The 16,508-nt window shown below is 44.2% G+C and overlaps 1 protein-coding gene across 1 annotated transcript in view; it reads right to left on the bottom strand.

Moving 5' to 3' along the window:
• Positions 1-16,508, bottom strand: part of cntnap2a (contactin associated protein 2a) — a gene marked incomplete at both ends in the record, with an annotated part of 675,314 nt that overhangs the window by 426,722 nt on the left and 232,084 nt on the right. The window contains 2 exon segments of the mRNA XM_084325811.1: positions 8,596-8,680; positions 11,262-11,377. Coding sequence (XP_084181937.1) covers positions 8,596-8,680; positions 11,262-11,377 — 201 coding nt within the window.

The following is a 16,508-nucleotide window of genomic DNA, read 5'->3' on the forward strand; positions in this document are numbered from 1 at the left end:
CTGTGGTGCCATGTAGTACCCTGTAGTGCCATGTAGAGCTGTGTAAGCCATGTAGTACCCTGTAATGCCATGCAGTACCAAGTAGTACTCTGTGGTACCATGTAGTACCCTGTACCCTAACTAAACTACCCTATAGTAAACTACCCAGTGGTACCATGTAGTACCCTGTACCATAACTAAACTACACAGATTAATCTAAAGGTCAGTCCCCGACCAGGTGAGATCAAGGTAGGTTGAAGGAGAGAGAGAAAGTCTTAAGCAGGGATTTAAAAGCTTCGACAGAGCAGGCGCCCCTGATGACGGCAGGTAATTTGTTCCACAGGTAGGGAGCGCGGTAGACAAAGGCTCTGTGGCCGGCGGATTTCTTTTTAACCCTAGGGGTCGATAGAAGCCCCGCATTTTGTGAGCGCAGAGCACGAGCGGGCGAGTATCGGGAGATGAGATCAGATAGATAGAGCGGTGCAAGCCCATTTAAAATTTTGTAGGTGAGGAGTAGCACTTTAAAGTCAGAGCGGGCTTGGATAGGAAGCCAATGTAGGGCGGACAAAACTGGTGTGATGTGATCAAATTTTCTAGTTCTAGTTAGTATCCGTGCAGCCGCATTTTGCACGAGTTGAAGATTTTTGATGCTTGAATTAGGTAAGCCTGAAAAAAGTGCATTACAGTAGTCCAGACGTGATGAGACAAAAGCATGAATCAGGGTTTCAGCATCAGCCAGAGTTAAAATGGGGCGTATTTTTGCGATATTACGAAGATGGAAGAATGCAATTTTGGTGACGTTTTTTATATGTGCATTAAATGAGAGGGAGGAATCAAAAATGACTCCGAGGTTTTTTATGGTGGAGCTCTGGGATACATGACAGGTATCAAAGTTGAGGGAGATGTCCTGAAACAGGCCTCTGTGGTTTGGGGGGCCAACAATTAACATCTCAGTTTTATCTGCATTAAGGAGTAGAAAGTTTTGCGACATCCATTTTTTGACGGCAAGCAAGCAGGCCTCAAGGTTTTGTAGTTGGGAGGAATCATTTGGCTTAATAGGTATATATAATTGGGTGTCATCAGCGTAAAAATGAAAGTTTATGCCAAATTTGCGTATGATATCGCCGAGGGGTAGCATGTAAATCGAAAATAGCAAAGGGCCCAGGACAGAGCCTTGTGGGACACCACATTGCACTGGGAGGGTCTCAGATGTTAAATCATTATAGACCACGCAGTGTGTTCTATCAGTTAAATAGGATTTAAACCAAGCTAGTGCGAGACCCCGAATGCCAACATGGTTCTCAAGCCGACCTAGAAGAATCGAGTGATCGATAGTGTCAAAGGCTGCACTGAGATCAAGTAATAAGAGCACAGAGGTGAGGTTTGAGTCAAGAGAGAGCAGTAAGTCATTTGTGACTTTGGTAACCGCCGTTTCGGTGGAGTGTAAGGCTCTAAAGCCAGATTGAAATGATTCATTAAGATTATTGTTTGATAAATGGTCAGTAAGTTGCGTTGCGACGATCCGTTCTAACACTTTGGATAGGAATGGGAGATTGGAGATAGGTCTGTAATTTTTCAAGATTAGAGGGTCGAGGTTCGGTTTTTTAAGTAATGGTTTAATGACGGCTGATTTAAAGGCCAGGGGCACCACGCCAGTAGACAAAGAGGTGTTGAAGATATTGAGTAGGGCAGGGCCTAGAGTTGGGAAGAGTTTTTTGATGAGAGTTGCTGGGAGAGGGTCAAACAGACAGGTTGAAGGTTTAGCCGCGCCAACCAGTTTAGAGAGGGCACTAAGTGAGACGTTTTCAAGGCAGCATAGCGTATGACTGGAATCAAAGTCAGGGGGAATGCCCGTCAAAGGTTGGGAGGGACTCTGATTGTTGAGTAAAGCAACAATTTCATCTCTAATGAGGTCAATTTTCTTGGTAAAAAATGTCATGAATTCGTTAGCCGAGAACGCATGGTTTAGGGCACTTGGTTGTTTCTGCGTAAGTTTTGCAACTGTGTCAAACAGAAACTTTGAGTTGTTTTTGTTTTCATTTATGAGCCTGGAAAAATAAGAGGTTTTGGCAAGTGAGAGTGCCTTTTTGTAGTTACGTAAACTATCATTCCAGGCGAGGCGGAATACTTCGAGTTTGGTCGAACGCCATTTATGTTCAAGTTTGCGACAAGCCTTTTTAAAGGAGCGCGTTTCCTCCGTAAACCAGGGAGTTAGTTTTTGCGGAGCACGTTTAATTTTAGGTTTAAGGGGAGCGACAATGTCGAGGGTGCTACGAAGGGCGGCATTAAGTTTGTCTGTAAAGAGATCAAGGGGGCCAGAGTAAGAGAGGAAGGGAGAGAGGGTGTCTGGTAGGCAGTTAACTAGAATTGGGACAGTTGAGGCGTTAATACGACGGCTCATGTAGGATTCTACACTGTCTGGGCGAGAAACCGTCAGATCAATTTGAAATTTGATGAGGTAGTGGTCTGAGAGAGCAGGAACATAGGGGGAGACGGTCAAATTTGACACAGTGAGACCGCGGGCTAGGACTAGGTCAAGGGTGTTCCCACCACTGTGAGTGGGTTGGTCAACGATTTGAATGAGACCGACAGAGTCAATGATGTCGGTAAAAGCCTTATTTAGGGGATCTAGAGTTTTATTGGAATGAATGTTAAAATCACCAACAATTAAAATGTTATCTGAGCGCATAACAAGCTCAGAGATGAAAGTTGAAAATTCATCTAGGAAGAGGGTGTAAGGGCCTGGGGGGCGGTATAGGACAGCCATTACAAAGGATGCAGTGGAGGTAGGAATCAGACCGCCACACTTTCTGTTGGGTGGAGAGGGATGCAACAGGAGCACCTCAAACGAGGAAAACTTACAGTTTGCGTCGGATGTAAAGTTGTGCTTAGAGTCATAAATTAGAGCAACTCCGCCTCCTTTCTTGGAGGTGCGTGCGATGTGGGAGCTACTAAAATTAGGGGGTGAGGCCTCGTTTAAGGGCAGAAAATCATTAGGTTTAAGCCATGTCTCAGTGAGGCCAAATAGGTCGAGACTATGGTCTGTTATCAGTTCATTTACCAAAAGAGCTTTGGTTGGCAGAGAGCGGATGTTGATAAGGCCAACCTTCACACTCTCTGTATACTTAGCAGCGCGGTTTTCAGCCATGCGGGTAGGTTTAATCGCAATTAAGTTGGCATGGTTTATCGCACAAGGACGAGCTGGGTAAAGCGGAGCGTAACGGGATATTCTAGTTTTGATTGGGTATACAGGTTTAGGGGTAGAGATAGAAAGAGAGGAGTGGGGAGCCTGGTGGAGGAGGGACCGAGCAAGAAAGGTATAAGGATTGGCAGGGTCCATCAGTTTAGCATGACTAGCAGGCTCGCTAAGAGCCTGCACCCTGGCATGCTTGTGGGGTGGCTGTCAGCCCGAAGCTATAATCTTGTCTATATTGCGAGATAAGAGAGAGGCGCCTTGCATGTTAGGATGCACGCCGTCCTTTCTCAGCAAGCCAGGGTGCCCCCAGAAAGAGGACCAATTATCCACGAACCCTAAGCCCTGTTCTTTACAGTATTTTTCCAGCCATCGGTGTAGAGAAGCTGTCCTACTCACGAACTCATCATCATGCCGGTTTACAGGCAGGGGGCCAGAGAAGATTACTCGATGCCGACTCATCTTTCTGGCGAGGTCAGAAAGCCTAACTATGTTGATCTTTGTGACCTCAGAGACTTTCATCCTACAGTCATTATTTCCGACGTGTATAACAATATGGTCGAATTTATCTTCAGTGGGTGTGATACGTGGGTTACCTTTTGCCTTGACTATGCTATTCGCCAGAAATCTCAGGTTGGCTAATGGGAACACAAATTGATGGATGTAGCAGGTGAGATGGAAAGAGATAAGTGAAATAAGGACATGGGTGAGAGGGAAAGAGGGAGATCTAGAGAAAAGGTGAGTGATGGAGAGAGAGAGAGGGGGAGAGGGAGAGACAGAGGGAGAAAGGGAAATGACTAGAATCCGAAAAAACGAAAATGTTTTTGTATCTAATATTATACTATTCTGATTCAATATTACTTTATTTGTTTTTATCAAAAAAATTTATATTCATTTCAACCACATTTGCAGTGATCAGTGCAGTAAAAGAAAATCCACCCTTTATCTCTTTATTTCTCTTCATCTCTCTCTCCCTCTCTGTTTATCCATCTTCTCTCTCTCTGCTCTCTGTCTATTCTCTATGTTCTATGTCTCTCACTCCCTCCTGTCTCTGTTCACTCTATCTCCCCTCCCCTCTCTGTCTCTCCCTCCTCTCTCATCTCTCTGTTCTCTCTCTCTCTCCCTCACCTCTATATTCTCTTTTCTCACTCTGTGTGTAATCTATCTTCCCTCATGCTCTCCACCCCCTCTTTGTTCTCCCTCCCTCTTCTCTCTGTTCTCTCTTCCTCCACCTCTCTCTGCTCTCTCCCTCTCACCCTCCCCTCTCTGTCTCTCCCTCCGCTCTCTCATCGCTCTGGTTTCTCTCTCCCTCACCTCTATATTCTCTTTTCTCACTCTGTGTAATTGCCAATATCATAATTCCATTCATAGAGCCTGTTAGCCAGAGGAGAGAGAGGAGAGTGACAGAGAGTGGGTTTGAGTGACAGTCCGCTTGTTACTCTCATATAATAAAACACACATCCACCATCGATCCACAGAATACAACACTCACTCACACACACACACGTGCGCTCACGCACGCATACAGATAGTTACACACACACGCACACACACACACACACACACACACACACACACACACACACACACACACACACACACACACACACACACACACACACACACACACACACACACACACACACACACACACACACACACACACACGCACGCACACACATTTTAATACTTTATTTGGTTCCACAAATTATATTACATAAACAGGGAATCAAATGTATCGGGGCCAAGCAGCACTGAACACTTAAGGGTACACATAGCACCTCCTTCTCCACGTGGCTAAGCTGCCAATAATAGCTGAGACAGAGCAATATTTGGCAATTTGTTTGGCTTTTCTTTTAGACATTGCAGCAATTCTCAGACCGGTCATGGTGCATTTGTGTACATGGCCAAGACTTCCGAACACAAGTACACCATATCTTCACCTATACCCAAGGTCAGCCATCACACTGAGCAGTGGTTGGTATTTGATATACTTGTCCCGGAAGGCCTGGTCCATGTACAGATCAAAGGTACAGCCTACTTCTATGACCAGCACCTCCCTGTGGCTGGTGTCAACAAAAACAACGTCCGGTGTATTTGGTATGTTAGTAAAAACATCGTTGGTAAGGCCAAACCACTCTGGTTTCACTCTGGCATGTTTGTATATTGCTGCACTAGATGGTGATATGTTCCGTACCGCATCAGACACAATGTCCACAATACGGTCATGACGAGCGATGTACAGGTGTTTGTATGCATTACATACGTTTGTTATGTGTGCAATGGATTCTATGTGTTGTGAATCCTGATGGTTTAAACAGAATGGATTGTGAGTTTGAGGATACCAAGTGGACAGATTGTATTGAGTGGGTAATACCTGCAGTCTTGCTTTGATGGTCAATTTTAAAACATCCTCACCAACAGCGGCGTTCTTATACACTGAGTGTGAGACAGAGTGGTCAGCAAACTCCAAACAAGCTAGCTCTCCCTGTAGTCTGAGTCCACACCAGTGCTGCCTGATCTCAGACTGCTTCATGCTATGCAGAACCCTCCTTGCAGAGTCTCTGTGCAGTTCGACAGTCTCTTCCTGCGGTGTTGTGATGTTGGCCTTCACAACCACACAGGGGTCTGTGATAAGTTCATCAGAGACAGGGACTTCAGTCTGTGTGTTGGTGGGTCTTGTCTATTTCAGCTGAACTCCAGTCTGGTTGCAGATGTCATTGAGATCTGGCCAGTCAGACCAGACCCCGAAGCCCTTGGCCCGAGAGTCCAGTTTCCCAGAGTCTTTCTTCCTGAAGCAGAGGAAGTTATTTTGGTCTGTGGTGGCCAGGGGGATCTTCCTTCTGCGTAGATCCAGCAGGAGAGAGGCCCTGGTCATTTCTCTGACGGTGACATCATCATTGTTAAGCATGTGGAGCAGGTGGGCTAGCCTGGTGGCTATGTAGGTCCACTCGACATTGGGGACTCCCAGCCCTCCCTATCCACATGGGAGAAAGATCATGCCCCGTGTGGAGTGTGTGTTGAGGCCTACCCACTTTCTGATACACACACACACACACACACACACACACACACACACACACACACACACACACACACACACACACACACACACACACACACACACTGCACACACACTACCCAGTTTATACTGCAATGAAGACAAATGTCCATCAGGTGCTGTGAACCCTGTTGTTTGTTGTCAACCCTGTTGTTTGTTGTGAACCCTGTTGTTTGTTGTCAACCATGTTGTTTGTTGTGAACCCTGTTGTTTGTTGTGAACCCTGTTGTTTGTTGTGAACTGTTGTTTGTTGTGAACCCTGTTGTTTGTTGTGAACCCTGTTGTTTGTTGTTAACCCTGTTGTTTGTTGTCAACCCTGTTGTTTGTTGTGAACCCTGTTGTTGGTTGTGAACCATGTTTGTTGTCAACCCTGTTGTTTGTTGTGAATCCTGTTGTTTGTTGTGAACCCTGTTGTTTGTTGTGAACCCTGTTTGTTGTGAGCCCTGTTTGTTGTGAACCCTGTTTGTTGTGAACCCTGTTTGTTGTGAGCCCTGTTTGTTGTGAACCCTGTTTGTTGTGAACCCTGTTGTTTGTTGTGAACCCTGTTTGTTGTGAACCCTGTTGTTTGTTGTGAACCCTGTTTGTTGTGAACCCTGTTTGTTGTGCGCCATGTTGTTTGCTGCTTCGAGTCACACCATCCATACTGTACTCTGGGCTTGGTTGGTGGAGACATTTAAAAATGCATAGGGGAATGTATTGAGTGTAATCATAACACAAGATCACTGCACTGCATATGAAGAGTATGATACTTGCTTAAATCAAATAGCATTCAAATGAACCCAGATCAAGCCAGCCTAAGTTGATCCAACCAAGATCAATCCCAATATCATACCATACTAAACCATACCAAACCATACCATACCATACCATACCAAACCAAACCATACCATACCATACCATACCATACCACACCATAACAAACCATACCATACCATACCATACCACACCATACCAAACCATACCATACCATACCATACCATACCATACCAAACCATACCATACCATACCATACCACACCATACCAAACCATACCATACCATACCAAACCATACCATACCATACCAAACCAAACCATACCATACCATACCAAACCATACCATACCATACCATACCAAACCATACCATACCATACCATACCATACCATACCATACCATACCATACCAAACCATACCATACCATACCAAACCATACCATACCATACCAAACCATACCATACCACACCATACCAAACCATACCATACCATACCATACCATACCATACCAAACCATACCATACCATACCAAACCATACCATACCATACCATACCATACCAAACCAAACCATACCATACCATACCAAACCATACCATACCATACCAAACCATACCATACCATACCATACCAAACCAAACCATACCATACCATACCATACCATACCATACCATACCATACCATACTTTGATTGGGCCCAAAACATCAGGCCCGACCCTACATGAACATGTGTAGGTTATGTCTGAGCCCAACCCAAGCCTGAACCATGGCAGCAGTTTTGAGCCAGATTCTATTTTTATTTGTTCTAAAGGTCACAAAGTGAGGCTGCAGTTCTGGTGCTGTTAATGAGTGCCCAGTGGCCAAGCACACGCCAGAGTTTCCTTTCAGAACCTTGGACAGCTCCCGGACACAGAGCCACACAGCTCCCTGTGTCAGCTGGCGCTGTCCGATGTACTGAACTGGCAGTGCTTGATCTCTGTCTGTGTGCCAGCAGAGAGAGGGCTCTCTGTGCTGTGGCTGAGGTGGCAACTGAAAAGACACATTTCTCTCTCATTCACTCTCATTTCTGTCTCATTCACTATAACTTCTTTCTCATTCACTTATACAAAAGCTAAGACTGAAACGGATATATATCTCCGGAGAGTCTCTCCATTTATTTACCTCGACTCAACAACACAGGCAACAGTCTTGAGTCTTCCGTCAACAACATTATGGCTAAGCTGATGAAACAGAGAGAGAACCCTCTCTCAAGACAAGGATCAGGCAGGCAACTGTGGCCAGTTTGGCCCACCCTGGAATGAATGACCGGATAACGGAAACCCTGACGTTCACTGTGAGCCACAGTTTGTGTTATCTTAAATATATTCAATTGATTGATTTTTTTCATACAAAACCAACCTGATTCAACCCACCTGGGGGAACACATTCGGGTTCCGGGCAGAGATTAAAATCTCTGACGCAAACCAGACCAAAACCAGTCCAAACCCAACGGCAGACATATTAACCTGGACTTTCATCCACCAGGGAGCGACCGCGCTGGGTAGCGGAGACAATGAAGACAAACAACCACCGGCGATTGGAGTGCGAGAAGAGCATAAGTTGAAGCCTCACCTGGGGTGTTGAGAAGTCTGGACATGCGGCAGTCGTAGGAGATGTACTGCTGGCAGTGTTCCGCACTAGTGGTGACAGCCGTTACCTAGGAGACACAGTTGATTGACAGAAGTCAAGTTGATTGACGTGACAGAATTCACCATAGAATTATATAATCTTGAGCCATATTTGATTAGGTGAATTTACTCTATTCCAATTCATATAGTGAGTTGAGAAGGGGAGGGGGGTGACCTGGAGGTGGGGGACGTGTGACCTGGAGGTGGGGGACGTGTGACCTGGAGGTAGAGGACGTGTGACCTGGAGGTGGGGGATGTGTGACCTGGAGGTGGGGGACGTGTGACCTGGAGGTGGGGGATGTGTGACCTGGAGGTGGGGGACGTGTGACCTGGAGGTGGGGGACGTGTGACCTGGAGGTAGAGGACGTGTGACCTGGAGGTGGGGGACGTGTGACCTGGAGGTGGGGGATGTGTGACCTGGAGGTGGGGGACGTGTGACCTGGAGGTGGGGGACGTGTGACCTGGAGGTAGAGGACGTGTGACCTGGAGGTGGGGGATGTGTGACCTGGAGGTGGGGGATGTGTGACCTGGAGGTGGGGGATGTGTGACCTGGAGGTGGGGGACGTGTGACCTGGAGGTGGGGAATGTGTGACCTGGAGGCGGGGGACGTGTGACCTGGAGGTGGGGAATGTGTGACCTGGAGGCGGGGGACGTGTGGAGGATGTGTGGCCTCTATCATGCACGTTGCTACTAAGTAATCTACCATGAATATATTACTTATACTACCTACTATACCAATATGTCTATACTACTATGCACTCAAGTCTGTAGCACACAAGTTTGAAGAACAATGTTGTGTACCCTTAGCTGCCAGAGTATACCCTTCCTTCCTGCTGACTTGTTGTACATAACTTGTAATTCACTTTGGATAATATGATTAGCTAAATGACTAAATGTAAATTAAATGTGACATTTACCAAGGAGGTGTATGGAGAGAAGGGCAATCAAATAGTTGTATTTCGGAGATAACAGCTGTGGTCAGAGACTAGAGAGGTACAGAGATAACAGCTGTGGTCAGAGACTAGATAGGTACAGAGATAACAGCTATGGGCAGATACTAGAGAGGTAGAGAGACGTTTGATTTAGACCAGGCACACTCTTTACACTATGATGAAGGAATTTCAATGACATCTTGGTATTGTGAATTATCTAGGTTTCATCTCGACCATTTTCATGAGGGCAATGGATCTCACACGAATATACGATGAACATGTTGAATACTAGGGTGGGGTAGTCACAGAACAAATGCTCTTAAACTTGGATTCTGGAGGTTAGACAAGCCAGTAAAGCCACCATATGGGATCAACAGCTGGAGGGGTTGTCGGGAGACATTGGGGTCTCAGGTCACATGACCCTCTATAGTGTAAGAGGGGCAAGACGAACAACCTGTATAAAACTTAAGGGTGACACAGAACTTAGAGGAGATTGGAGGACGAGACGACCAGATGGTATGTGGGACCAGGATATATTGGGCGAAAATAACCTCTTGTGTGTTGCTTGTTCTTTGTTTGTTTAGTAGCTTAGGCTTAATAATTGAGTTGGGTATCAATTCCTTCAGTTTCTCCAATAAAATAATTCCCTTGTCATCATATTTACCACTACTTAATAATAATTGATTTGTTGCCGTTATGTCATAACGTCATGGAATTACTATTGTAAGATTCTCATAAAATATGAAATGATTAACATGGTATATGGAATCTGAGAGGTAATTTTTGTAATCTATTTGTATAACGCATCGATGAGCGTTAAAGGTGTCTAGTGGAGTTTCGGACCACTAGTTGGTGATTGTGTATCACGTGTTCTTCAAGGATGCACAAGCATGCCAGGGGCACGGGGGTGACGTGGAAGACAAAATGATTAATCATCCTATATACCTACTTATACACCTGCATATAACCCATATAACTCTGTATGATAGCATGTACAATAATGCTGTATGTACCAATCAGATATATATATATATATATCCACCTGTTTGTGCATACCTGCATATACTCCTTTTTACATATCTGTAGATACTATATATATATATATGATTATCTGTACATATCCCTTACCAACTATTACTAGTTACACTGCTGGTCAGTATGACTTACTACCACAGTGTCTTTATACCTGTATAACTGTACATATTAATATTACAACTCTGTAAGTACATCTGATTAGCACAATTATTCAGTAGTACTAATTTATATATTGGTTATTACTATTGCACTTTACTGTTACATTTGCACTCTGGTTGGATGCCAAACTTGTTTTCGTTGTACTGTACTTGTGCTGTATAATGACAATACATTGTAATCTAATCTAAAAAAAAGAGTGCACAGGAGGCGTGTAAACATGGCCTTGGTCTATACGATCTCCCTCAAAATCTAACAAGCCTGTCAATTGTAGGAGGTTGGACTCATTCAAACGGATTGCAAGAGCAAAGAAAACAGCGGAAATATTACGATATATCATATATCAGAATATTATATATTAGGCTTCAGGCCAAGGGAATTGTACATCTCTTAAAGGCTTCAGGTCCAAACATATTAAGCTTATTATGCTTCAGGCAGGGCTGCTCTTACACATGCATACAGTATACAGTACGTATGTCTGCATTACCTGCTCCATGGAGGTGCTGTAGTTGACCTGTAGCACAGTTCTTCTCTCTCTGCTGGAGCCTGTCACTGTGGTCTGGGCCGGCAGGGTGTTCATCACTGTGGTCCACACCTTGTCCTCTGGTAAACGCACATACAAACATTTAAATTATTTATTTACTGTATGTCCAAGTAAAATTACAAACAGACAAGGGAGATACACACATTGTAAACATAGTAAGTGCCTGCTTCACAACCAGCAGTGTCTCCATCCATACTGCACACTCTAACAGCAAGTTTCTGTTCAGCACCTCGGACAGCGCCGTCTGATGTGGCAACTGAAAAGGTACTGGAAGAATACCTCGCTATAACTGCTTGGCCCTCTTCCTAGAGAGACAAGCCACTTGAAGGCCCCTCACATAGTACTGCATGTGCAGACATACAAGCAACATATTCCAAACATGTGGGTTTTCACACATCAGACCATTGTTCTAATATTCTGTGGCCATTTTGTGCCAGTGAATCACTTCTGCAGACTTCCAGTGTATCTGACAATGTACCTTAAACACTGCATGGATGCTCAAAACTCACTACATCTGATGGAAATGTCATACTAGCCCATGAGTCCACGCTGGTAACCTTTAAAGTTGCTTCACAGATCAATAGACAATCTTCTAAAAGAGAGTTAGAGTTCAAGTTCCAACTTTATTATCATCCCAGAGGGCACAGGTCAAGATCAACACAGCAACAGAAAATAACAATACAAAAGTTAACAAACACACATAATCATACACACATCATCACAATGGGTTCTAGTCTAGAGTAAAGTGCATCACAATGGGTTCTAGTCTAAAGTTAAGTGCATCACAATGGGTTCTAGTCTAAAGTAAAGTGCATCACAATGGGTTCTAGTCTAAAGTAAAGTGCATCACAATTGGTTCTAGTCTAAAGTAAAGTGCATCACAATGGGTTCTAGTCTAAAGTAAAGTGCATCACAATGGGCTCTAGTCTAGAGTAAAGTGCATCACAATGGGTTCTAGTCTAGAGTAAAGTGCATCACAATGGGTTCTAGTCTAGAGTAAAGTGCATCACAATGGGTTCTAGTCTAGAGTAAAGTGCATCACAATGGGTTCTAGTCTAGAGTAAAGTGCATCACAATGGGTTCTAGTCTAGAGTAAAGTGCATCACAATGGGTTCTAGTCTAGAGTAAAGTGCATCACAATGGGTTCTAGTCTAGAGTAAAGTGCATCACAATGGGTTCTAGTCTAGAGTAAAGTGCATCACAATGGGCTCTAGTCTAGAGTAAAGTGCAAGTGACTATTGAATTAAGAAGTTAATATAGTGTAGAGCAGATCCATCGCGCTTGTGGTGCTCAGATCCAGTTTGAGGTAGAACAGCTGATGCAATCGAAAGATGGCAATCAAATCACTATAACCTGAGTGTAGTGGAAGGATGGCCTGGGCTTTCTGCAAGGCTGGTCTCAGACCAGCCTATCTGACTCCTATAATCTGAGTGTGGTGGAAGGATGGCCTGGGCTTTATGCAAGGCTGGTCTCAGACACAATACTGGACATGATAACAGGTTTGTAAAACATGGTCATTAGTGTCCTGTCAACAACAATACATCAGTTTCCTCAAGCAGAACAAGCATTGTTGCTCCTTCTTAGACATGATATCACCACTGTTTACTATCACAGCACCACTATGAAAACGCACCACCACCACCATTTAAAGTTTAATTTGTGATTGTCCGGTCCTCTATTCCTTCCTTCTGGCTCTTACTGGCTCTTACTGAGACCTGGATAACACCAGATAACTCAACAACACCCACTGCCTTATCTACAGTACAAACTATAACTTCTCTCACACACCACCACCTCTTCCCTCATGGTCTACAAGTTTAATATCACTTCCAGCTCTGTCACTCTCCTCTCTCAAATATCACGCAGTATCCGTCTCTAATCCATTCAATCTCAACATTGTTACTCTCTATCGCCCTCCAGGTCGCGTGTAGTTTTTTACCAACCCATTTCCAGTTTCGCGTTCACTTTCTGCCTTTTTGTCCTCAGGAGGAAACTTTTCTCCACAGTAGATGCAGACATAACACCAGAAGTAAGATATACAGAATAGTACAGGAGCCAGGGTTTTTAACACACAGAGACACTGTGTTCTCAACTTGTTGTGCTAGACTATCACACAGTGAAGAAACTTCAAAGGTCAATGGTGTAGACCATGCAATTTTCATCAGACATGGTTATGTTTTATTCCTTATTCTTTAAATATTTATAAAATCCCTATTCACATAGATCCTGTCTATTTTTCTTTTTTTGATCTGTGGAAGATACATACGTGGAAGGAATGACAATACTTCAGTAGCCTATACAGAATCATATGCAACTATATACAGAATAGGCGGCGTGGCTCAGGGGTAGAGCGAGGCGTCCAATGATCGAAGGGTTGGTGGTTCGAATCCCGCTCAAGCCCATGTCCATCCCATTGCCGTTGTGTCCTTGGGCAAGACACTTAACCTACTTGCCTCGTATGAATGTGAATGAATGTTGGTGGTGGTCGGAGGGGCCGTAGGCGTTGATTATTCGCCGCGCTTCCGTGAGTCTGCCTCAGGGCAGCTCTGGCTGCAATTGTAGCTTACCACCACCGGTATGACTGTGTATGAACGAATAATGGACTCTGTGAAGTGCTCTGAGTCAGAGCAACAGTCAGTCAGAGAAGAGCGCTATATAAATCCAATCCATTATTATTATATACAGAATCATATGCAATACAGTACAACAGTACTATATACAGAATCATATGCAATACATTACAACAGTACTATATACAGAATCATATGCAATACATTACAACAGTACTATATACAGAATCATATGCAATACATTACAACAGTACTATATACAGAATCATAATGCAATACATTACAACAGTACTATATACAGAATCATATGCAATACATTACAACAGTACTATATACAGAATCATAATGCAATACATTACAACAGTACTATATACAGAATCATATGCAATACATTACAACAGTACTATATACAGAATCATATGCAATACATTACCACAGTACTATGCACATGTATTCAGGTCTCACTCTCTGCCTCTTGGACAAAGCAGAGGGAACACTCGGCTCATGACATGTGTTTTAATTTTAAAGACCACAATTATGTTTGTATTTACATAATAGAGGATCATCAAAAAGGGTCATCAAAGAGAAGTCGCCTATTCTCAGTCCTTGCCCCACAATGGTGGAATGAACTACCCACCCCAGTTAGGACAGCCAAAACCCGTCCAATCTTTCGCCGTCGACTAAAGACGCACTTCTTCAACCATTATCTGAATAAAAAAATTATAATAAAAAAATATCTAACCCTAACTAACCTTACTGTCATGCACTTGTCCGAATAAACTAACCTACACTGTAGCACTCAACACTTTGATGAACATTGTTACTCAGCTGATAGAGTTGTGCCCTTCCTGATGACTTGTCGTACAGAACTTGCAAGTCGCTTTGGATAAAAGCGTCAGCTAAATGACTAAATGTAAATGTAAATGTAATATAACGCTGGTCCTTGGGGTTGGAGGTAGGCAAGTCATGACATTAAATAATGTCATCAACAACCTATTGTCATCAACAACCTATACATGACATAGCATCTTCCCCCCAATGACATAAACATTAAGCCTGTAACTGTGAGCTTAATTAAAGTATTTTTGTTTCTTTAAAAATAGGGGGAAATCATTAATCTGCATGTGAGCGCAGCATTGCTCCCAGTGGTGAACAACGTCTGTGAGAACGTTGGTGCTGTGACCCGTTCTCCTCTAGCAAGTAACAAAGAAATGAGCAATAAACAGCTCTTACCTCACACAGAGACACACAGAGACACACACAGACACACACACACACACACACACACACACACACACACACACACACACACACACACACACACACACACACACACACACACACACACACACACACACACACAGATACACACACACACAGACACACACACACACACACACACACACACACAGAGACACACACACACAGACACACACACACACACACACACACACACACACACACACACACACACACACACACACACACACACACACACACACACACACACACACACACACACACACACACACACACACACACACACTGAATGGGGGTTCAGTGTGTAGTCTAGATTCAGACACCGACACAACAGGATTTATAACATGCACCATCTGGCCTGTTGAGAGTAGCAGCCACTCACTAAGAAATCCTTCTGCTCCTCCATACTGAAGGAAACTATGTTTTTCAATGTGTAGATAATGTATATATCGGTGGGTGACAGCATCTGCTATTAGATATTAGTTGTAAGAGGACAGTATCGGTCACTATGTCTGGCTCCAGTGAGGCTGCAGACAAGGGCCTGTTATCAGCTGAGCTCTCAAGCGAGCCAAGGTCATTGTATGCAGCCGGCGCTGGGCTCTCACATGGTGGTGTGGTCACATCATTTAGTAATATCAACATCGCCGTTGCTATAGTGATTTGGGTCAAAAGTGCCATTGCCATAGTAACAGTCACGAGAGAGAGGTCGACATTGCGAGACTTGAAGACGGTAAGCTGTGGGGTCTCCAGGAGACTAGGCAGATTGAGACACGACGCACAGGCGAGCAGACGCATTGATCAGAGACTTTGATCCCTCCTCACCCTCGCTGGGTGGGGGAGGGGAAGTGACACATCATCGCTAGCTTCGGCTAACAGGGAATGGTTGTTGGCTACGACGAGGCCCAGAACCATTGGACTAATAGCATAAGAGACGGTGGAGAAGAATGAATTAAGACTGTTCAAGGACATTACAGAATTGGTTACATCTGGTACGAGGTTTTGTTTATGGAATAAACAAAGTTTTTCAAAGAAAGGTACCACGTTTGCCAGTGTCGAATTCATTCATTATGGATTGCATTAACGGAGATGAAACAGTTGTACAGCCAGTATGAGAAGGTCGACTTCGGAGTAAGAGATAAACACAACGCAGAAACTTCACGAACACAGGTGACGAGGTGATACTGGCTGATTCTGACCAATATCCATCAATACTGTCACTCAGCTCAGGACATGTGGTGTGTGTGTGTGTGTGTGTGTGTGTGTGTGTGTGTGTGTGTGTGTGTGTGTGTGTGTGTGTGTGTGTGTGTGTGTGTGTGTGTGTGTGTGTGTGTGTGTGTGTGTGTGTGTGTGTGTGTGTGTG

This window comes from Notolepis coatsorum (genome assembly GCF_963971535.1).
Source record: "Notolepis coatsorum genome assembly, chromosome: 12".
Taxonomy (NCBI): domain Eukaryota; kingdom Metazoa; phylum Chordata; class Actinopteri; order Aulopiformes; family Paralepididae; genus Notolepis; species Notolepis coatsorum.